Below are 22,484 nucleotides of genomic sequence, written 5' to 3'. Positions count from 1 at the left end.
CAAGAAAAAAGAAAATAACACGTGTATAGGATATAAGGCTGTTTATTTTAAGCAAATTAGCAAATTAGCTAATTATACACAATCAAAATTCCAGTTAGAAGAAAGAACTCGGCTGGAGTTGGTCTGTACAAATTTTAAGAAAATGTAAGTTGATTGATAGAAATTTAGTTCAAAATCTCGTGGGGATAAAAATATGTGAACTAGAAATTGCTTTCTAAATAGGAAAATCATTTAGAACGAGATATTTGTGCTGAGATAGAGGGCGTGTAAAATTTCTAAATTGGTTGTTTTTAGTTGTTGCACTTGCGTAAGACTAAAGTGCAATGGACAAGGTCGATGATTCTTGTCCATCATTGATGTACAACCTATGCATTAGCATTTTATTTTAACAAAATTACATACATAATTAATATTTATTTTAAGTCTCTAAATTTCAAGAATGATACTGTTTGATAAAGGAAGTTTCAGTGATTTGAGGTTAAAACAATTACATGGTATATATCTCAAAAAAAAAAAAAAGAAAAAGAAAATACATAACATATCATCGTCCATAAATATATAGCGTTAAAACCTAGAAGTATATACAACAAAATTGATCAAATGAACGCAATCAATGATACAAACAATATTGAATTTAAAATCAATTTCTAAAGCCAATTAGTAGTGTTGGATAGAACACCCAATTTTTTGTTTCTTAGATAATAAATTGAAAAGGAGAAAAATATATAAGAATCAAATTTAAAATCTTTACCTGAAAAACTAATACACATTTCTATAACATTTGGGAAATTAATATTTTAAGACGAGTAAGTTTAAGAGAATTATCAGTGCGAGAATAATCTTAAATACACATGACATGAAACATTCTCAATTTAATTTCTTCCCTCTTTTCCTTTTGTTTTATTTTGATTAAAAACTCAAACCCTTTCTCCCTCTCTCGCCTCGACAAACCCAGAAACCAGCCAAACCACAAACCCAAGAACACCTTCCTCCTTCACGACATTCCCTCTGAAAATTGTCGAAATCCTTGCTTAAGTTCTTCAAAAGTTGAACAACCTTCTTTCTCATTCAATTCACTGATTTTCGAGTGCAACCATGTATTCTTGATCTGAAATTTTCAAAGAATTCAGCCCTAACGTAGCCTTCTTTGAAGCTTTACTTCGAAAAATAACAACGGCAGGACTCACACCTTATCCTTCCCTCTGAGTTCTGAAGGATCTATGTTGCGAAATCAGTTAATTCTTTCTCTTTGCGATATTTTTTTAAGGTAAATGATCAATGCTCTACATTCTTGATTGTTTTGTGTAAATTATGACTAATTGATCTTTCTTGCTCACTCTCCTCTGAATTCGAACTACAATGAGTGTAAAAGTATCCGAAAACTTCCTTCCTTAACCTGAATTCTGCCGATTTGAGGAAGGATTGAGTGAGTTTTTGGTCCTGTTGATTAAACATCAAATCCAAGCCGGAAATAAAGCTTTGAACTTGAATTTTTCGGTTTCTTGCTGCTGCAAACAGAAGGTAGTCCTTCTTGATTTCTTTCCTTGTTTTTCCTTAATAATTGTACTCTTATTCATATACTTTCCCTTGTATAATCTTTCATTCATGTGTTAAACCCTAAATGTTGTTGAATCTCGGAATGTGTATGAGTTAGTAGATGGAGTCATTAAATTGGAAATTCATGAAAAATGTGTTATTAGTGAGTTATGTGATGATGAGAATTTAAGTGTGGGCTATGATTTTAATAGTAGATTATTTGAAGGATTTAGTTGTGGTTAGATCAGTGTTCTTGGATGAAAGAATAATCTTTTCAAATTATGGTAATGGTTAAATATTGATTGATTGGTTGTTCTTGAAAGTATCTAGGGTTCATGTGGAAACTATTAGCTGAATGGATAAACTAGCTGAGTCCTTCTTTTGGATGGTTTGTTAATCCTGTTTAGTTTCTTGGTTTTGAGTCTAGATGAACATGGAAGTGTTTGAATTGGAATACAAAGGGAATTGTGGAGACGTATAATCTTTACAAGAATAAAAGCTAGACTAAGGCAAGGTTATATATTTTGATGATATTGAGGGTTGGAGTTAGATCTTGCACAATCTCTGAAATGAGAAATATTAGAATAGAAGATGGAACTAAGATGCATTCTTAGGATGAGATGCAATGAGCTATATGAACCTAGTTGTAGCATCGTATGCTTTGTTGTGATGCTATATTTGTTTGCTCAGGAGGCGACATTATCGAGGTGCCCTTCTAGTGATCGCGTAGTACTTTGAAGTGTTCTTTTTGGTGAGTAGTAGCAATCCCTTAAAGAGTCTGATCAGACTACATTCTTGAAAATAAACTTTTTACTAAAGTTCTTTTGAGATTGGAAATTGTTGAGACAAATATTGTTGTGAATGCTTATGCTGATATTATGATATGGTCAATGGATCGGGCTTGCGAGCTGGTCATTGACGGAGTTGAAGAACATTATTCCCTGCTCCCTGTTTGAAGCGAATTGTCATTGAGATATTGACTAGCTTCACCCGAGAGTGACATAGCCTTAGAGCTATGGATGTTCCTCTCAACTACACTTCTTGTGCGCACATACATCTAGGGAACTGATGTTGCTTTTAAACGTATGATATGATTTACTGTGTTTTGTTGTTTTGGATTGTTACTTCTCATTCAGTTTAATTTGACCTTCTATTGTTTCCAATTTTTTTTAGTTTGTTTACAGATCCGAACCTGTCGGGAATGGTGGATTAGCGGAGTTGATTAGAGTTTCCAAGGATGTTATAATGAGCTGAGCACGTTAGAGTTTTGTAGTTTTGTACTAAGCTTTGGTAATATATATATATATATATATATATATATATATATATATATATATATATATATATATATATATATATATATTAGTCTAGAGTGTACTGGTTATAATTGGACTTTTATAGAGACTTTTATGATTACTTTATGTATTAGATACATGTTTGGATTGAGAATTAGCTGATTTAGTTAGATTTAGAACTAAAGACTCTTTGCGCAAGTTTTGGGATTGAAATTCGAGGTTCTTGGGAAGTAAACCCCGTGATGACCCTGTTTACTCAGTCAACGGTAAGTCGGATTGTTACAATTTCAACTAAAATAAGATTCAATTCTATATACACCTAACTTTCCACCTAATCTTAATTGTATATTTATGAACACTTATGATCAAACAAGTCTCCTTTTGCAAGTTAATTTTATAGCGATTAAACTGAGTGATCCAACTATAGATAACTAGTAGAAGCGCACAAACTCCACCGCTTCAAGTCCAACTAAGCAAACACTACCCATTATAATTTTAAGTAAAGTTTCAGTTTGTTTGTTATCAAAGTGTAACAAATAAGTAAAACAGAGAATATTTTAAAAGAAATCCAAGTTAAATTTTCTTTTGTATTAAGAAGTATGAATTATCATTATTATTACCATCGTATTTAGTATATTCAACTCATATATTACAATAAGAATGTTATAACATATTATGTCAGTTTCAAAAATATGAATTTTATTAGTAATTGAAGATTTTATTTCACCCTATTAAAAATATTCACATTTAACAATTTTGTAGCATAGTTTAATATCAAAATCTTATATGGCCTACTATATCTATTATATTGTGTCAGTTTACAACAATTTTTGTAAAGCTTAAGAAAATAATAGTATTACTTTGAACAGTAAAGAAATATTTATATTACTACCAAACCTCCCTAGTTTTCGGTGGATGTTACAATGGCATCCTAGTTTTCTTTCTACACATATACATGTTTTCATAGCAAACCGAAAAAGATAAAAAGAATAGTCGTTAAATTGAGTTGAACTTATTGTTATTAATAGTATATAATCACGGACATATTTACAAGTTAAGGAAATAACATCACAAAACCATATGACATTTGGAGGTAGGACTTTAATAACTTATAAGGTGTTCACATTATTATTAATCCATCAATGTAGGATAAACCATCCCAACACCCTTTCACAAGCGAACCTTCGACTCGAATATTATATTAAGTTGAGCTGGACTTATTGCTAATGCTGACGTATAATCGGAAAATATAAGGTGCACACTTTATAAGTCAGGCGTACACTTTATAAGCCAAGAAGGTATTGTCTCAAAACCATATGACAATTGCATGAATGACTCCAATAACTTGTAAATTTGTACACAATCTTTAATCCATTGATATGGAACAAATCATCCCAACAATAGTCTAATTTTTAACTAAATAAGGAACAACCATAGTTTGGAATGAATTTTATGAAGAAAATAAGATGATTGAAATCGGATAAGTATGGTCATTAAGGTAGTTGTGAGATTTTTCAGCCCAAATTACACTAATTTTTATTCCCATTATTACCGTTTATTAGCGCTTAATAAACGGGTTGTTAGTTGTTTTATATTGTTTTTGGTAGTTTTGTGATAAATGGAATAAGAGCCGTTATGTAAAATTTAAGGATAGACACTATCAATTTTATATGATAGACTCCTAATTTTTTTATAAGAAAAAATAAATGCTAGCGTACACTTTTCATCTTTTAAAATTTGTTTATTTTCTATTTTAGAGTATAATTCCATGTACTAGTCTCTTAATTACTCGATTACAAATTATTATGTACAATGTAAAAAATATATTTGCATTCACATTGATTAGGAAAAAAAATTGATTATTCAGGCCTTTAAAAATAAGAATTTTATATTATAGACCGCTTTATATATGCTATTAGACAGATATGGATGGGATGTAAGCAGAGTGGAGGGCCAAAGTATAGAGTGGAATTGGGAAGAAGAGAGGGAAGGAAATCGAAAAGGAAGAGTGTAAAAGGTCGCCTTCCTATGGCTGGCTTTTACTACAAGGAGCTGAGAGGCATATTTGCTATTCAGGGCCTATCTGAAGTTGATATAATTGCTTTATTAGGTTTTGTACTATTTTTTTTATCATATTTAGTATATCCTGTTTATAAAATGATCATGACATTTTTTACGTTAGAATATTCAATATTTTTTACAACTTTTCTTAAGAAAATCAGGGTGATTTATAATTGAAAAAATTATCTAGAATAATCCAATCTTTTACTGATTTCCCTACAATAATCACAACTTTTGATTAACCATGAATAGTTCCAACTATAAATGATGTTTACTAAGAGTACACTAAGGTAACCTTTTACCTATACCACAAGTCATTTTGCATTAAAAAATTAAAAAGTAAATACAAAATTAAATTATAAAAAAATCAAAAATTTTAAAAAATTAAGAAAAGGAATCAAGTAAGTTTATTTTTTGATTTAACTTTTAATTTTTAATATTTTTGACTTTTGATTTTATTTTTTTTATTGTGTCGCAATCAACCTGCGAAAATCGGTCATCATATGAACAACGTTCTTGTGTAATTAACCCTAAAATTTGGATTATTCATGATTAATCAAAAGTTGGGATTATTGCAAGAAAATCAATAAAAAGTTGGATTATTCTATGTAAATTTTTTTTTATAATTTATGGTGGGACCTATGCACGATCTCAAGTCTCAAATCTCAAGCCCCTTCATACATCCGCCGCGGATTACTTGTCATCATTATCATCATATCCTGTAGATCCCGCTCTTAGAAGCTACGATGATTGATCAAGGTCTAAAAAGTTGAATGATGAGAGATTATACTCTTATTAAAAGAGTTAAGAGATTCTGGTCAATAGAACCTTCGATTTGAGAATGAGCTGTAAATGAAAACAAATGACCAAGTACACGCCATCGCTTACTTGTAATATGAAGTAACTAATAAAATTTAGACAAATTCTTAAATAGACGGTCTCATGGTGAGATCATCTCTATTGGGCTGATCCAATGTACATTTACAGTTTTAAAGTGATCACTTACTATCTTAAAATGACCAATTATAAAGTGAACTCTTAAAGTGAGCATTTACGGTCTTAACATGATGAGTTAGAGAAATTGACTAATTATATGAATTCATTTAAGCGTGAGAAGGTCTCATACAAAACTTGTTGAATTTTTTTTTTTTTGAGGAGCACATACAATAGGGTTTTCACAATGCAGCCAGTTTTCAGACAGATTGTAAGAGTTTAAGAGTAAAAGTGGGATTGACCCAACACTTGATGAAGGATATGCAAAGGAGTTACAAAAATCATGCCCAAAATCAGTGGATCCAGCAACTGCTATTGCTTTAGACCCTATTACTCCTTTCAAATTTGACAATTCATTCTATAAAAACATTCAACAAAAAAAAGTTCTTCTTGCTTCGGATCAAGCCTTATATACCACAAAAAAATCCAAACGGGTTGTTAATGCGTTTGCTTCAAATTTGACGTTGTTTGAACGAGTTTTCGTTTCTGCAATGACTAGGCTTGGTCGGGTTTAGGTTAAGACCGGAAATAAGAGTGAAATAAGGCGTGATTGTAGGTTTGACAATAATTTCTAGTTTTTTTTCAACTTAAAATATATAGTTATACTCCTTTTTTTTTTTTTTATGGATTTACGATTAATCTGTAGGAGTGAGAAGTTTAATTATGATGAGGCAACAAAACTAATTAGTATTGTACTTTTAATGATTATTTATATATACGTTTCGTTTTCTTGTTCGTCCTATACATAAAATCGAAAAGACTAGCAATGATCGTGTACTCGTCTTGTTTCTCAAGACTAGTTCCAAAGACTAGCATCAAAATAGTATCGAAAAGGCAAACATATGCAAGGAAGTACACCAAACAACAGTCCATAAAGTGCTTAAGAAGGCACCTAGTGAAACAAACATGAGCTATACAAGGACAAATATGCTACAATTTGTAAACCCTAAACATAATAATTCATTTCAAAGGTTAAAATTTTGATCATTTATTTTGAAAGTTAAAAATGTAATGTGTAGGATCGGATCATATGATCGTATAAATTAGAAGTAAGCTTAAATACGTAGAATCAATTGTATGATTGTATAACCCTACTTATTGTGAAGGTTATAAAGGCTTATGGTTGCATAATAGTTTAAGACATGCTTTTATAGAAGACTTAAATCAATGGTCAAGTAATTGGTGACTAGCAAATAGCATCGATAATAAACCATCTGGTGAGTGGTTAACTGCTCCCTTCGTAAAGGGATCAACCACTCTTTTGATCTTTAAAATTGATTTTATGTTTATATTATTCATCATTGATCAAATTTGAATTAAGATCGTATTATTATAGGTTAGAGAAAAAGTTTCATATTGAATTAGACTTTCCTTAACTTTTATATCAATCACACGACTCAAGTCACAAAGCACCATAAGATGAACTTAAGGAAACACAACAAACTATGAAACTTGGTACACCAATGTGGGAGTTTATGTGGGAGTTAATGTAATGATGTTTGCTTTATTTTTTTATTAACTTTCTAATCTTACGAAGAAAATTAGATGATTGATGTAAAATTTAAAAACAAACTGAAAAAGGAAAATGAGATTGATTCTTAGGACAAGTTAATAAAAAAAGACAAAATTTTGGATCAAGTGTTTCGATTCAATTCAAAATCATATCTTGTATCTATTTAAATTTTTCCATAATTGTAAATTTTTTTTAAAAAAAAAACCCAAAATAATCTCACCTATTGCCAGTGAATAATTCTTACTATTGATTATTTTTAAATAATCCAACCTTTATATTTTTTGTTGACATCAATCTTGTTACATTTTAACCGACTACTATAGGTACATACCACTAAAGAGAAGCAGAGGTTGACCAACGAAGAAACATAAGAAAGAACAAAAAGTAAATGTAACGACTAGTAGCAAGTAACCGATTAGAATATGACAAGAGTCTGTCATTAAAAAATATAGAAGTTGAATTATTTAAAAATAATTAATAGTAAAAATAAATAAATGGACAATATATGAGCTTATTGATGATATTTTTTTTAATTTTTTAATTTGGGTCAAATGGACTTCCATTGTCAAGTCGAGGGACCTCTAGGGTCGTTTAAGTAAGCTGATTTTCGTTTCCCCAGCATAGCAAATAGCAATAGAAGCAAGACGGGAAGTTGAAATGACAATGGTGGTAACGCTTCTTCCCTGTCGCTTTATAAAGTGCTTTTCAATTTCATGTTCATGTTCATCTTCTACTGCCAGTACCCTCCATGAAATTGCTTCAGCTTCTCCTCAAGGTCTCTTCATTTTCTTTCTTTTTTTCTTTACGGAATCCTACTTTGCCATCCACATATTGATATAATTTAATATGACTACTATCCGTTGTGTTTTATTTCTTAATTTTACAAATTCTTTCCATGTCTGAATTTTAGGCTTACTCGAGTGAATTGTAATTTGCTGAATCTTCTATAGTCAAGGAATTCGGATTGTTTAGTGGTCAAATTATCATTTCTGAATTTCGTAATTTTAGCGCCGTTGTGACTGCAAATTGCTTCATTGCTACATTGCTACTTCGTTGCTGTAATGAGCTAGTTAGGAAGATAAGGAGAACTTCATCTTTCATTAAATTTGCTGCAATTTTCACTCACAGAAAGTTATAGGCATGTGCAACATGCTTGACGCGGCTCAAAAGATAAGAAGGGCCTCGAATTTTAAATAATACATGATATGATAAAGTACATTAAGACAACGCACAAAAATTCTTGTAGGAGACCGTCTAATGACGAGACAAGTGCATATAGTGACTCTTTTCTGCTAAAATAAGTGTTTTAATATTTAAGTGTTGATTTTAACATCTGAAATGATGCGTTGAACATTCAACAACTAAAGTTTATTATAAGTATGAAAGTTGATATTTTAATCAATTTAGTTGAGTTATTTAGCCTGATATAGGACGAAATTTAGGACTTATCTCATGGTGAGACCGTTCTAAATGAGAATTTTTGAATAACACATGTGGTAGAAGTCTTAAATACAAAAAGCGCACTAGGCAATCAAATTATGTGTTTTTGCTCTGCCCCTGCCCACTAAATTATTTTACTTCTTTGTAATTGTACTCTCCTTTATTCGTATTACCATAACAATGGACGTTGCTATATTATCATGCCCACCAAGTTGAATGGCGGACTGTTCGTTGTAATCTCAATGCCAACATAACCCCAATGCAACCCCAAAAAAAATTGAACTTTGAGATAGGTAATGGATGTTTGTTCAATGCACACAACTTTATCATCACATAATTGACAATGCGTTTACAATTGACCCTCATGTCATTTTCCAATAGTCATCTGCAGCCTCACAGGTTTATGTTAGATTCAAAGCAAAAGCAATGTTATAAGCAATTTATCTTATATGTCCTATATTAAATGATCAAACTTTGACAAACAAAGAATATTTGACTCAGTTTAAACTTAATCTTTTATGTTGTAGTTTTCCTTGTACATATATTTTTACTTCTAAGGACACAACTATAATAATCCTCTTTTGCTTATAGGTATAGGTTTATGTTTTTTTTAACTTGCAGGAGTTGCAAAGGTTGTATTAAAGAAAGGAAAGACTCAACTCTTCAGGTATGGAAGTCCTATGGTTTATAGTGGAGCAGTTGATAGAATAATAGGTAGACCACCTCCTAAGACAGGTGAAGTTGTTTTGGTAGCTGACGGAACCGAAAAACCAATAGGGTGGGGCTTATACAATTCTGCTTCTATGTTTTGTGTTCGTCTAATGCAGCTCGAGGAGGAAGCAGTAAGGTATCTACACATTTTTGTTTCTATGTTTTGTTTACTTCTAGTGCAGTGGTGTAGGACACATCAAGGTGTCTATCCTTTGTATGTTTTAGTATTTTGTATGGTTACATTTGTGGAGATTTATTCCTTTCTATATATTGCAGGGATCCTGCATGTGCATTGAACATGGAGAGACTGTTAGAGAGCAGAATTAACGCAGCAGCAGATTTACGAAGAATTTTAGGGCTCCCTTGTTCAAATACAAATGCATACCGTCTTGTCAATAGTGAAGGAGATAGGTTGGTTAATCAAACTCTGGAGGCATGTTTACTTACACAAATGCCTGTGCACTTCACTGTTCTTAAAAGGGTACTTTAGTTTTCAAAGTTCTAGATATTTAGTAGGAGGTTGTATAGCCATCGTTTGTTGTGCTAGGCCGGTGGCCTAGCGTTTTCTGTTTTCATTGCTTTCTGTAATGCCTTCTCTTAGAACTGTCTTAAGTATTTTCTACCTCTCAACATATTTCTGCTTCTGGGTTCAGGTTGTCCGGACTAATTGTTGATGTATTTGGTGATGTAGCTGTTGTCGCATCTTCTGCGGCATGGGTTGAGAAATACAAGCCAGAAATAGAGGCTTGTATAAAGAAAGTTGATGGAATCAGTAATATAAATTGGAGACCTTCAATGGACATGCTGAAAGAAGAGGGTTTGGACCTTTTACAATTAAAGCATACACCTGTTGCTCCTTTCGAACAAGTTGAGGTATATTTCGCTTGAAAGAAGGCGTCACCAAAGAGGAGACATTTGCTTTTCTTGATTATAATTTTGTTTGACGTAGTGTGAACTTGTTTAAGTGCTCTTTGGTGCCATTTTCATTTACCCTCATATGTGATGTGAGATAAATGTGTCAATCTTATATTCAAAACTTTCAGGTCAAGGAAAACGGTATTAGATATGCTGTTTCTCTTGAGGGACAAAAAACAGGATTCTATGCTGATCAGCGTGAAAACCGTGAGTTCATTTCAACAATTGCAAAGGGTATGAGGGTTCTCGATGTATGCTGCTATAGTGGTGGATTTTCTCTTAATGCAGCTTTTGGTGGTGCTGTCTCAGTGACCGGTATTGCTACAAAATTTATTTTTTGCCTATGTTGAACATCTTCACTACATTGTTATTATTTCTAACTTCTACATATACCTGGAAAATTCTTACAGCACAATATGTGATCTAAAAGTCAGTGAGTTCTGTGTAAATTCACATCATAGGCTAGCTGCATTATATTAGGAGTGCTGTATTACTTAATTTTATATTTCTGCACTTATTTCATACAGTGAAAAAGCACTGCCTTCTTGAGGGTTGTGGAGTGTTTGTAACTTTGTATACATCAAGGAACTGTTTGGATTTGATTATCACTATAAAGATCATTCACTTAGAAATACTGGTCAATTCTAAATTTTAGTGTAGGTTTTCCTGTTTGCCTAGTTTTATGTTGGATTCCTACCTGTCCCAGCACAATTAAACCCTAGTGCATGAGACACCAATATGACAATTTTTGAAAGGTTTGAACTTATAAGGAAGATAATTTAGACAATATTTTGGCTCACAAATTGAGCTGTCCTCGGCCCTTAATGAATTGAGTTCTCCTCGGTGGTCTCACTGACAGGTTTCTTAGATGTTCTTCTATGGTGACATAATTTTTCGCTTGATACCACACATTTTTCGCAGTTTTTGTTGCCTCCAAAAATATTTGGCAATTTTGAACTCCTTTGTGCTCTTCCATCTCTAGGCCTGCCTTATTTATGGCACATGTGAAAATACTGGAAGATTTTGCTGAATTTGCTGATTCCTTTCAGTTAATGTGTGATTTTCTTTGGAGTATGAAAATATAGTAGTAAAAGAGGTAATTTTATAATATTAACAATATTGGAGGAGCAACCTTTTATAAACTTCAACTAATGCGAGAAGAGTGTTCTGCACTTGGATCCGTAAAATTGTATGCCCCATTTATTTATCAAGTATCATGTCATGCTGTTATTTATAGTCGCAAGGGGGTCACATCTTTTATTCTTATCTGATCACATGGTTCCAAGTTTTTTCTTGGTGTTAACTTTTACCCTCTTACATTCTCGTAGAATCATCTGTTCATAACACTTCATGGAACATCTGATGTTGCCATTTTATGTGTTCAAAATCATCAATTTATATTTTTTCTTTATCATCCTATTTTTAAAATTTGTATGTAGAAGCGAATTATTGCCCTTAAGTAATTTATGAAGGTGACATGCATTTGGAGACATCATGTTCATCATAATTGTTGCTATCCATTGGTATCTGACTGTCTATTCTTTACATAGGTGGAGAATCTGTCTTTGGATGACTACTTGATAAATTTTGATGTGTTGCTAGGTATTGATTCATCTCTGCCTGCTCTAGAGCTTGCAAAACATAATGTTACTATCAATGGCCTAAATGCTGAGGCAATATCCTTCTTAAAGCAAGATGCAACCAATTTTATGAAGAATGCTGCTGCTCGAAATGACACTTGGGATATTGTCATCTTGGATCCTCCTAAATTGGCTCCTCGCAAGCAGGTCAGTTAAAGAGTGCAGGAATCTTGTTTATTATTTTAGTGTTTAGATCATTTTCCTCCCTCTCTTGATGGCCTTCTTTCTCTTGTCCTCCACTTCCTTAAATGTATCTGAAAGAGTGTGACTTGAGTGCCTTGATACTCCTAAGTCATGTGTTACTTGACAAATGAAGTGTACAAGACCTTGATCATGTGTTTTGATGAGAGGTAAAGGACATCCATGTACTTAGAAATAGTACACACACATTGTGTGAGTGGAATGCTTTGATGAGGGATTTGGCCTTGATCACCAAGGCAATAGTAACTACAAATAGCTATAAGATGCTTGGGTGCAATGAGGGGACCAAATGGATCACATGGAAGTGTGGACAGCAACCCAAAGTTGCTGGGGACCAGCTGCTCGGACGAGCGGCCAGCTTTCTCGAACGAGCAGCCTGGTCGGAATGCCCCTGGACCTTTTTCGTCACATGCTGCTGCTTAGTAATACATACCCTAGTTCCCCCTTTGCCTATATATATGTTGTATTGCTGTATGTTGTAGATGTAGAGCCAAGCAATATGCTTGAGCCGCTCATACTCTATCCTTACCACACTCATTAATTCTTAACTCATGTATAGCTCACACAAACACTCATCCCCATTAATGTAATTCCTTCCACTTTGTATTGAGCTTTCAAGCTCCTATATCCTTTAAACATATAATGGTACACTAGCCTAGGATGGTGGATGTAGCCTCATTAATAGTGAACTACCTTAAATCATGGTGTTAATGTTTGCATTAGTTTTCTTAATTAAAATCACCTTAATACTTGCATATAACCTTTTTTCGTGTGTGCTCCTTCAAACCATGATCATTAACCATTCTTTGCACCTTTAGGCTCACGCTTCCGCATCTAACAGTAGCTTCTTCCCTTCTCTTTTTATCATTTTCCTTCATGTCCGTCACTGCCTCCTCTTGTCCTCCTTTTTCTCCTTTCTCTCTCTGTCTTTCACCACCTCCCTAGCCTTCAGATAAGTTTTCCTCATGTTAATAAACTTGTGGTCGCTAGTGATTATTTATGAAGTCATGCCACAAATAAAATACCATCCAATAGTAATTTTGACTTACAAATTGGATATTCTGTATAAGTTTTCAGGTTGCTATAGAAGGAGCAACATAAGGTCATTTTGACGTTCTGGATATTAGACTATCTATCTTTAACACAAGAATACTAGGAAGTAAAAAAAATTTTAAATTCAAGCAAGAACCGAGAATGAGAGTCCCATGCTTTGACTTTCCTATGAACCTATTATAACTCCATAGTCTTGTTTTGTTGTAATGTCATTCCAGATTTCTTGCATGGAAAACTCCTGTATTTTTGTTAGAATAACTAGTGAAAGAAAATGAATGAGTTATACACTTCTCATTGAATTATACTCAACCTCTCCATTGTGCAGTGTATAGCCCGTATCACTACATAGCGACCTTGTAAAGATTTTTTTGCTTACCGTAAGTCCGTAACCAAAACATATGCGTGATGACCATGAATCATCCACATTTACTGCGGAATCCATATTGCAACTATTATTGCCGTTGAAACCTTATTTTTGCACTGTGAGCTTTCCTAGCATTTGATGAACTCCTTGGTGTTTTTTGAAAAGTAGTAAGAATGTTATTTATTTAGTTTATTGTGGGCTTGTCTCTGAACGAGTTAAGGAATGCCAAGTTGACATTTTGTTGTTTAATTTATAAGCATTATATGTGAATACATTTTTCTTTGGCCCCAACTTCATTTTTGATGGCCTTTAAATTGTTTATTCTGGGTATTAAAAATGTTCTATTATTGATGGTGCCAAAGATTTATCGTTCTTTGGTTAAAATTGTAATAAACTATAAAATAACTTAATTAAATCATTTGCACTTCTTAAGAATTTGAAGTTGTAGGTTTCATTTCCTATCAAAAGTGAATCGGAAACCTCTCTTTTACAACGGTATGATTGTCTATATTTGAACCCCCAAATCCCGCCCATGGAGGACCATAAGAGCCATTTGAGACATATTGTTGTTATAAATGTTTTTTGACTTCAATGTTAATTTAATGACTGTATCCTACATATTTCTTATTGTTCATTACAGGCTCTACAAAATGCGTCTGGAATGTACAGAAATTTAAATTCGCTAGCTATGAGATTGACAAAGAAGGGTGGTATCCTAATGACTTGCTCTTGTTCTGGTGCTATGACACAAAGTGGGACGTTCTTGCGTGTAATCCAGGCAAGCACTGTCTTTTATTCTTGAACCTACTAACTTTACGTTGTAACAAAATTTGTACACCCATTTTTTTACTGAATCACTATGAGTAATAAAGTGTTTTCTCTATGTCTAGATTGAGTGACTTCTGCTTCGTTCTTTTATGTATCTTAGTAAGGTGGTAAATTACAAGTTGTTCCGTTTAACAAGAAAAGAAAAAGTGAAATACATGTCATACTTCCATAATTTTGCAAATCACATAACGCTTCTTTTAGATTGAAAAATTGCATGTATTTATAGTTTTTTACAAAAATTTTTATTAATGTATTAGTTACTGTGTTACTTTTATAGGGTGCAGCAGCAATGGCAGGCAGAAGAGTGACTGTTTTACGGCAAGCTGGAGCTGCTTGTGATCATCCAATTGATCCGTCTTACCCTGAAGGCGCTTATCTTTCCAACATCATGCTCAGAGTATTATAGACTGCAATTATTCCACCGTAAGACTCAATCACTGATAACTACCACTTGTGTATTTCAAACCATTCTTCCTAGGATTTTGGCCTGAATCTACGGTAATTATTTTTTGTAAACAAAATTGTGTAGAGGTGTATGTTCAGTTTTTGGTTTGGTTTTGGATGCAAAACTAAATCAAATCAAATAAATTCAGTTATTCATTATTCAATTCAAATCTAAACTAAACCATATTAATAACCAAATCAAACTATAAAAGCACATTTAATTAGTACAATTTATAGCTCAAGTAATCTTCTTTTCTTTTGACACATGCTCTTAACCATCAGCACCCCAAAATTTGATAGTTTAATTTTTGTTGTTTTTTATATTGAAAACCGAACAGAATCCAAACTAAAAATCAAATCATAGCTAATAACTAAGCTTTCCTCAAAAGGGCATCACTTACACTATTGTCCTTTCCTTTTTTGTACATAAAAGAGAAAGTTGATGATTGAAGAAATTTCACCAACTTGGCATGTCTATGGCTCATAACTAAGACTTGAAGAGCTTCATCAAACCCTCACTCCTAATTTGACATTCAAACCATAGTTTGTGTATGTTTCTTTTCATTGTTTTACTCAATTCTTTGCTTTTGGTATATGTTCTTTTTTGATAATCTTGCATGTTTATATCACTATGCCTGACTAATTAATCTAGGGAAGTAGGGATGAATCAATATTGAAATTGGATAGATAAATTTATGTACGAAAGGGATTTAAATTGGTATTTACTTATTGATTCCGTACAAGTTTGAGATGTATGTTAGGTTGTAGTCAATATCCTAGAGAACTAAACTATAGGTTATATGTTCATTAACTTTACGATACACCATCGAGGGTTATTTGTTCGTCTCTTCTTGATTAGGCTTTATATTTTAAAGATACACACACTTATCACCCAATGAGATTCTAATGCCTTAATTCAGTTTGTGCCTTATTTATAATCCCGTTCTTAAATCTTAATATTGTGAAGGTGTGCATGGAGGATCTCGTGATGACCCCAAGCTTCCTTATTATGGATTATTGTTATCGTGATTTGTCGCTTTCTTAGATTTTTTTCTTCAAAGCTATTATATTAGTATGTTACTCTTACTTAAGCAAAATTAAATCAGAGTTTACCCTAATACTAAGTTCTAAAGGTAGCCGGTAATTATATTTGGCATAAGTCGGTATGTATGTCTAGACTGATTTCAATTGTCTCTCGTTTATTCGTATAGTTATTATTAGACTTTCTTTATCTTCACCCAATTCTTTAACTCTGTTTCTAAAAGGTGAGGTGTAGTATTAGATTTTATTAATAACATTAGTGTGGTAGAGATGTGGTATTAGACTTAAGAATAATCTACGTATGCTTGAGTTTGTAACATGTTCAGTAGATAACTCTTAACATTGAAAAGATGGGAACCGATTCATACCCTATAGGGACGGATGGAGTACGTTGTGATCTATTCAGATGTTGTAGTAGCAATATACAAATATACAATTCCATTAGGCAAGTACTATAAAATTATATGGCATGTGGGCCTCCCAGACACTACCCTCCTTAGGCAAAGCACGACATTGTTCATAGCATGACATTGTTCACGGCACGACTTGCACGAGACATGATAGGCACAGCACATGAACCGCCCAGCACTGCACGATATCCAGAGTTATACCTTGGATGGCCAAGCACGACCCAAATTGACACGGTATGATTTGGCACGATGTATGACAAGCATGACACTCCGGCAGCCCAGCACGACACGATATCCATAGTATTACAGGAGGTTCACTTGCACAGAAATTGTTCATGACCTCGAAAAATGACACTTCAGATAATTGAACCACTTTTCAAACTTGCATATCTATGATATTTCCGGTCTAAAATGTTTCTTCGACACACGTCGGATGAAGATCATAGTCACAGACAGTACAGGAGAAAGTCCAGAACCTACCTTGCTTTCTACAAGCATCACAAATATAACCCTTTGCCATGTCCAATTTTAGCTCATGTATGTGCTTCGGGTCTTGGACTTTACTAGGCAATCTTTCTCCTTCTTCCCTTAAAGCATCCTCGATTTCTGCAATCCTTGTTTCTGTGAATGGGAATGCCATTGCACCATACATGGATATGATAGCCCTTCCATTGGAGCCAATAATTTTACCATCAGGTCCAATAAGGATAAGAGTTGGTATTCCTTTTATGTTGAAGATTCGTTTGAGGTCTTTTCGGGTTTTATCCTCGTATGGAATGGCCTTCCACGGCATGTTAGATAAGTTGCTGATAAATTCTTCTTGGTCTCGATCTGTTGACACGAAGATTACTTCAAATGGTTGGTTTAGGATGGTTACAAGCTCTGTGTAAGCCTCATTGAGTTGTCTTGTAAAATTTCGAGCAGGAGGGCACCAGTGTGCCCCAAAATACAACCCTATTGTCTTACCCTTAAGGTCTGACACCAATATCTGCATGAATGACCAAACATGTCTTTGTTAGGTGCATTGTCCACTAAACAAAGAGAGGGGAAAATGATAAAAGGTCATGATTAGAAATGTCAAAACAGTCGCGCGTATGAGTTTCAAATTGGGTCATTTTTGATTGGGATAATTTCCGGATCGGGTTAACTTTGGATTGGGTCCGTTTAGATTGAGGAATTTCTAGGACACGTTAACTTTGGGTTGGATTGTTTATGGTTTTGTAAGGCGAAAATGTGAAACAAATAAGAAAAATTAACAAAAAAAATTAAAAAAAAAGCTTCGGGTAAACTTAATTAAAAAATAAGCATCTTTATGTCCGAGCCTAAGGTTAGGTTAATTTGCAGTTACTAACAGCGAACAAAAAAAAATGGTCAAAAAAAGTCAAAATTGGTTGTTTGCAGACTTGCAGTTAATAACTGCGAACAATAGGGAGACAATGTCATAACACTACGAGGGACAAAAAAAACTAAAAACATGTTTGTTCACGGTTACTCTAACTGCGAACAAACATAATTTTCATACTGCGAACAACCAATTTTGACTTTTTTTGACCAATTTTTTTGTTTGTTGTTAGTAATTGCGAACTAACCTAACCTTAGGTTTGGACTTAATTTTGCTTATTTGTTTCACATTTTCTTGTTAGGTTCGATCGACCCAACAGGCCAAATTGAATAGAAAAATATGAGTTTTGATCAAGAAGACGTAGAATTGAAAAAATTGACAAAATTGGAAAAATGAGTCAAAATGATCGTGTTTGGGTTATGGTTCAAAATGTCGGGTTTCTAACCCACCATTTTCTGGTCGGGTTTTGGTGCATTATCAAACTATCAACATACCTTTCTCCCATCCTTGGAGATGACATAGTCCCTCCCTGAATGTGCTAAAAGATCTTCAATTACACCACCTCGTTGCTTTCTCTCATCCATTGCTTTTAATTCGCGTATTCTTTTGGTTGTGAATGGAAATGCATCAGCACCATAATCTTCAACCATTCCCACAACGTCATTATCAACACTATTTCCTTCCGAACTCGGGGAAATAAGAGCTGGGATATGATCAATGTTGAAGAGGCGAACTAATCGTTTATATCGATTCAAATTAAACGGAATTGCAAGCCATGGCATGGTTTTGAGGTGCTCCCTGTATGAAGTTTCATCTCGGTCATTCGATACTAAGATTACCTCTAGATTTTCTCCTTTGTCTTTCACAAAGTTGTAAAGTGTCACCAAATCGGGTGTAAAGGCTCTGCACGGCTTGCACCAGCTCGCCGAGAAAAATAGGCATATTGTCTTCCCATCGATCGCACTCCAAGGGACCTAATCAATGATAACAAATACAAGGGAACACTTAGTTCACAAAGTTGGATTCACTAATACATAGATCATATACTTCTTCATGCATGTTTGGTTGTTGATATTAAAAAACGGAAATAAAAATAAAAGTCATAGTCATAGTCATCAATTTAGTATTCGCACAAGTTGGAGTTCGAAGGAGGAGGTAGCTAACAAACAATACCCGTAACTAGATATGTTCAAAATAGACCTAACAATTCGATATTTATCCGACCTTATAACCGAACCTAACTAATTCCTACTTCAAAAAAAATAAATTATGTAAAATCAATATGAATATAAGACTAACTTTGACTCAAAACACGTCACTCGAAATTGTCTCAATTACTCGAATCTAACACTCCTACCCGTACCTCCTCCAAGGAGAAGGCAAAACAGAAATGTATGCACTCAAATAATCCCCAAATTGATAGGTCCTACAAATGAAAAAGTAAAATTTAATCTAATTTAGCTTGAAAAAAACTATATTTGTTTATGATCATGTTTTTCCTGCTCTAATCCTATTTTTTTCAAATCCATTATCTCTTAGAAAGGCGAGATCAGGTAGCATACGTAAAGTTACATAGAAAAACACATGTTTGAATGCGAGCATTCATTATCATGGATATGACATAACACATTTGTAAAAATTAAAACAAAAATTTATTTTCATTATCACCATTTAATATCGATAATCAAAGATTTTGTTCAAGCTAAGTGTATTAATCATAGTTGAATTACCTTCTCACTTGCAGATTCAAGGTACTTAACACCTTCAGAAGCTAAAATCATCTTCAAATCATTTTTGCCGGCCATAGCAATCAGCAGTGTAAAACTACCTTCTGGATTTATCACTAAAAAGCAGCAAAGGTTATGTCAATGTGCTCGTAGTTTTGACATGACATGAAAACCCGACTGAGACCCAAACCGACTTAAGCCCTATCAACTTGATTCGTTTTCTATAACTTGGTGAACTTTTCATTTGTATATCAATATTTTCGGGCTGAAACCTACTATGAATTCATTACTTTTTAAATACTTTCACTAAGTGAATATTCCACAATGCCACAACTATGCCTTGAAAGGTTTTTTTTTTCAAAATAATACAAAAAACTAATTTTTTTTAAAAAAATTTAATGAAAACATTACATGATATTTTTAGGTATTTTATTTATGACAATAAAAATAAAATAATAATAAATTTATGATATGTCGGTCCCGTTCAATTGATTAGGGCTACATGCAGGTAACAATGTAACATGAACCTCTCATAAGAATTAAATCACTGATTTTTCCTTTAAACTTTTCAGATTTTTCCTTTAACTTTTCAGAAAATAGAAAGACAAATTCTTTATACTTTCAGCTACTCTTGTGAGAGAACGTCTCTCAAAAAGACAACCTTAAAACAAGAAGTCTATATTTTTATTTTATCTTTAATTTGCATTAATTGGACTATATCTAACGCGTCTTTTGTAAATACTGTCTCTCACAACAATTTATATTATACTTTTTCTTGAAAATTCAAAAGTAAAAATTTTTTATATCTTTATTATTAATATCTTTAAAACAATGTTTGCAGCGGATATCTTGAAAAATCAAATAAACCACCCTACAGAGTATTTTTTGAAGCAAATTACTGTTATGGATATGATTTTATTTTTTTATTGCACCATTTTTTCTAAAACGATGAAGTCTTTAGAAAATAAAATGTACTTCATTTGCTCAATATTAACGGTAATTAATTGAGATAGATTAAAATAAAAAAATATGGAAAATTGGATAAGACCGTTGTAACATGATTCACTAATCTCTTTACGAATTAAAAATTGAAAAATGAATTATGATTGATTTTAGGTTATTATTTTTAAACCATTTAGAACAAATTACGAATTCAAAAAGTAAATTAACTAACGAACTATATTTTACAGGGTGAGACATGGGGGTAATAAAATTTAATGAAGTGAGTTAGGATCCTCTCCATTACATTTTATGTAATGGAGAATCCATTACTTAAATCTAATGGCTAAAATTGCTAGATGGAGGAAAATAAGAAGATTTTTGCAATTTTATTTTTTATTTTGAAATAGATGTCAAAATCTTAATATAGGTAATAGAGAAAAATAATAGAGAGAATCCTAATAGGAATGGTGGAATGGAGTAGGTTAGAAGTCCTTATTCAGATAATGCACAGCAAACGAATCTTTAGCACTTTTGGGCTATTCCCATAACTTTCCTCCAAACATCAATATCAAAGTTCTAATTCACACAAGTTGTCTAGATTTTTTTTTTTTTTTGGATAAAATGGAATTAGATGCTACTTCTACATACACATTTTATATTAGCATGCTAGTTGGGGTTTTATTTTATTTTTTTTAGAAAATTTCTTTTTTTTTTCAATTTACATTTAATATTAAAATTTTATCCTACAAAAATTTAATAATCCTTCCGTTTCTTTTTAAATGTCCAATTTGCTTTTTGACTATGTATTAGTTTATAAATATTAATATAACTTATGTTGAGATAAATCAAATAAGATCTTATTTGACTATGTTTTAATTTATAGACTATGTTTTAACTTATAGATTAAGAATAAATTACATATTAAGAGTGATTGATGAATAATACTCAAAAAGCAAATAGTACGTTTAAAAAGAAACGAAAGCAGTAGAACAACTCATAAAAACAAATTAATTTTTTCTTGCTCAATGGAAAATGATGCCTATTTTCATTGTCCATGAAGACTCGATGGGACATTCGATAGTGAAAACAATAATACATTTTAAAGAGTATTTAGCAAACAAAATAAAAAATATTATAATATAATTTAACGTGTAATTTAGTATAAATTTTAAATTTATTAATTAATAATTTCTAAATCACATTTATATGATTCAAAATTTAATTTTCTCATCATCGAACGCGTTAACAACATTCTTTAAGAAATACAACGCTAGACATGTTTTAAGATGATCAAAAACAGTAGTAATCAATTGAAAAAAGAACTATTAATTTTGAATACTAGTTGTTGAATATATGAACCTTAACTTTGACTATTTCTTAAAAAGTCAAACATCTTTTACTCTTTTTTCTATGAGAAAGAAATTTGACACAAAGATTATTTAAATTGGATGAATAATAATAAAAAAGAATTTAAATAGTGTAGATAAAAATAAAAGAAAGTATTATAATCATTTCAGATATTGAAATTGTAGCAAAGTAAAAGATACTGATTGGCTCATGATATAATCATCCATGATCAATTGATCAGAGGAATTAGGAATATAATCAGGTTTCATACAAGTAATTTATAGGATTATTTGTAGTTACTATAAAAAGAAGTACATACCTTAAAGTTTTGGGGTGGCCGAAGAAGTGCTTTGCCTCTGATTGAATAACAGCAGTTTAATGGACCAAAGTAGATGGGAAATGGAGAAGATATATGGATATGTTTTTATATTCAAGCCTTGACCAAGTAAGACAACAAAACTTTAGGCATTATATAATGCTAAATATTGCTAATATTTAGGAATATCCGATTGTATTATCATTATTATTCCTTTTGTTTCATAAAATTTGTAATATTTATCTTTCTCATGTATAACTTTTAAAAAAACCTAAAGTCAAAGCTTTTTGAAACATACTCATTCCGTTTCAATTTATTTGCAATATTAGAAATTTTTGCACTATTCTCTTATCTCTTTTAATTTG

The 22,484-nt window shown here is 32.4% G+C and overlaps 2 protein-coding genes and 1 pseudogene across 4 annotated transcripts; 2 read left to right on the top strand and 1 right to left on the bottom strand.

Annotated features, from left to right (window-relative positions):
• Positions 1-1,891: 1,891 nt before the first annotated feature.
• LOC130803761 (peroxidase 51-like) lies at positions 1,892-6,460 on the top strand (annotated as a pseudogene).
• A 1,488-nt stretch (positions 6,461-7,948) lies between these two features.
• LOC130803954 (uncharacterized) lies at positions 7,949-19,670 on the top strand. 3 transcript variants are annotated; one of them, XR_009039963.1, is made up of 10 exons: positions 7,955-8,173; positions 9,460-9,685; positions 9,826-9,960; positions 10,203-10,422; positions 10,593-10,779; positions 12,067-12,251; positions 14,363-14,500; positions 14,828-14,973; positions 15,428-15,543; positions 19,532-19,665. XR_009039963.1 is itself a non-coding variant. In XM_057668199.1 (9 exons), the coding sequence occupies exons 1-8, from the start codon at positions 8,056-8,058 to the stop codon at positions 14,954-14,956; spliced, it is 1,338 nt and encodes a 445-aa protein (XP_057524182.1). In that variant the 5' UTR covers positions 7,949-8,055; the 3' UTR covers positions 14,957-14,973; positions 19,532-19,670. The 3 variants fall into 3 exon arrangements, 2 of the variants coding, with proteins under 2 accessions (XP_057524182.1, XP_057524183.1); XM_057668199.1 differs by lacking the exon at positions 15,428-15,543 and having other exon boundaries at positions 7,949-8,173; positions 19,532-19,670; XM_057668200.1 differs by lacking the exons at positions 15,428-15,543; positions 19,532-19,665 and adding an exon at positions 15,962-15,981.
• On the bottom strand, positions 16,397-22,149 carry LOC130803955 (probable nucleoredoxin 3). Its single transcript, XM_057668201.1, has 4 exons — positions 22,123-22,149; positions 19,518-19,630; positions 18,282-18,761; positions 16,397-17,433 (listed from the first exon to the last, which is right to left on the bottom strand). The coding sequence occupies exons 2-4, from the start codon at positions 19,590-19,592 to the stop codon at positions 16,852-16,854; spliced, it is 1,137 nt and encodes a 378-aa protein (XP_057524184.1). The 5' UTR covers positions 19,593-19,630; positions 22,123-22,149; the 3' UTR covers positions 16,397-16,851.
• Positions 22,150-22,484: the final 335 nt, after the last annotated feature.

This window comes from Amaranthus tricolor, chromosome 17 (assembly GCF_026212465.1).
Source record: "Amaranthus tricolor cultivar Red isolate AtriRed21 chromosome 17, ASM2621246v1, whole genome shotgun sequence".
NCBI lineage: Eukaryota > Viridiplantae > Streptophyta > Magnoliopsida > Caryophyllales > Amaranthaceae > Amaranthus > Amaranthus tricolor.
This window is presented reverse-complemented; position numbering and strand designations above follow the sequence as displayed.

What these genes read in the sequence shown, in the direction of transcription:
- LOC130803954 (XM_057668199.1), top strand. Translation starts at nt 8,056, where the DNA reads ATGACAATGGTGGTAACGCTTCTTCCCTGTCGCTTTATAAAGTGCTTT. An exon ending in CTCGAGGAGGAAGCAGTAAG is followed by an intron (nt 9,686 to 9,825) that starts GTATCTACACAT and finishes TATATATTGCAG; the next exon opens with GGATCCTGCATGTGCATTGA. An exon ending in CTCCTTTCGAACAAGTTGAG is followed by an intron (nt 10,423 to 10,592) that starts GTATATTTCGCT and finishes CAAAACTTTCAG; the next exon opens with GTCAAGGAAAACGGTATTAG.
- LOC130803955 (XM_057668201.1), bottom strand. Translation starts at nt 19,592, where the DNA reads ATGGCCGGCAAAAATGATTTGAAGATGATTTTAGCTTCTGAAGGTGTT. An exon ending in TTGAATCTGCAAGTGAGAAG is followed by an intron (nt 18,762 to 19,517) that starts GTAATTCAACTA and finishes ATCATTGATTAG; the next exon opens with GTCCCTTGGAGTGCGATCGA. An exon ending in TCTCCAAGGATGGGAGAAAG is followed by an intron (nt 17,434 to 18,281) that starts GTATGTTGATAG and finishes TCATTCATGCAG; the next exon opens with ATATTGGTGTCAGACCTTAA.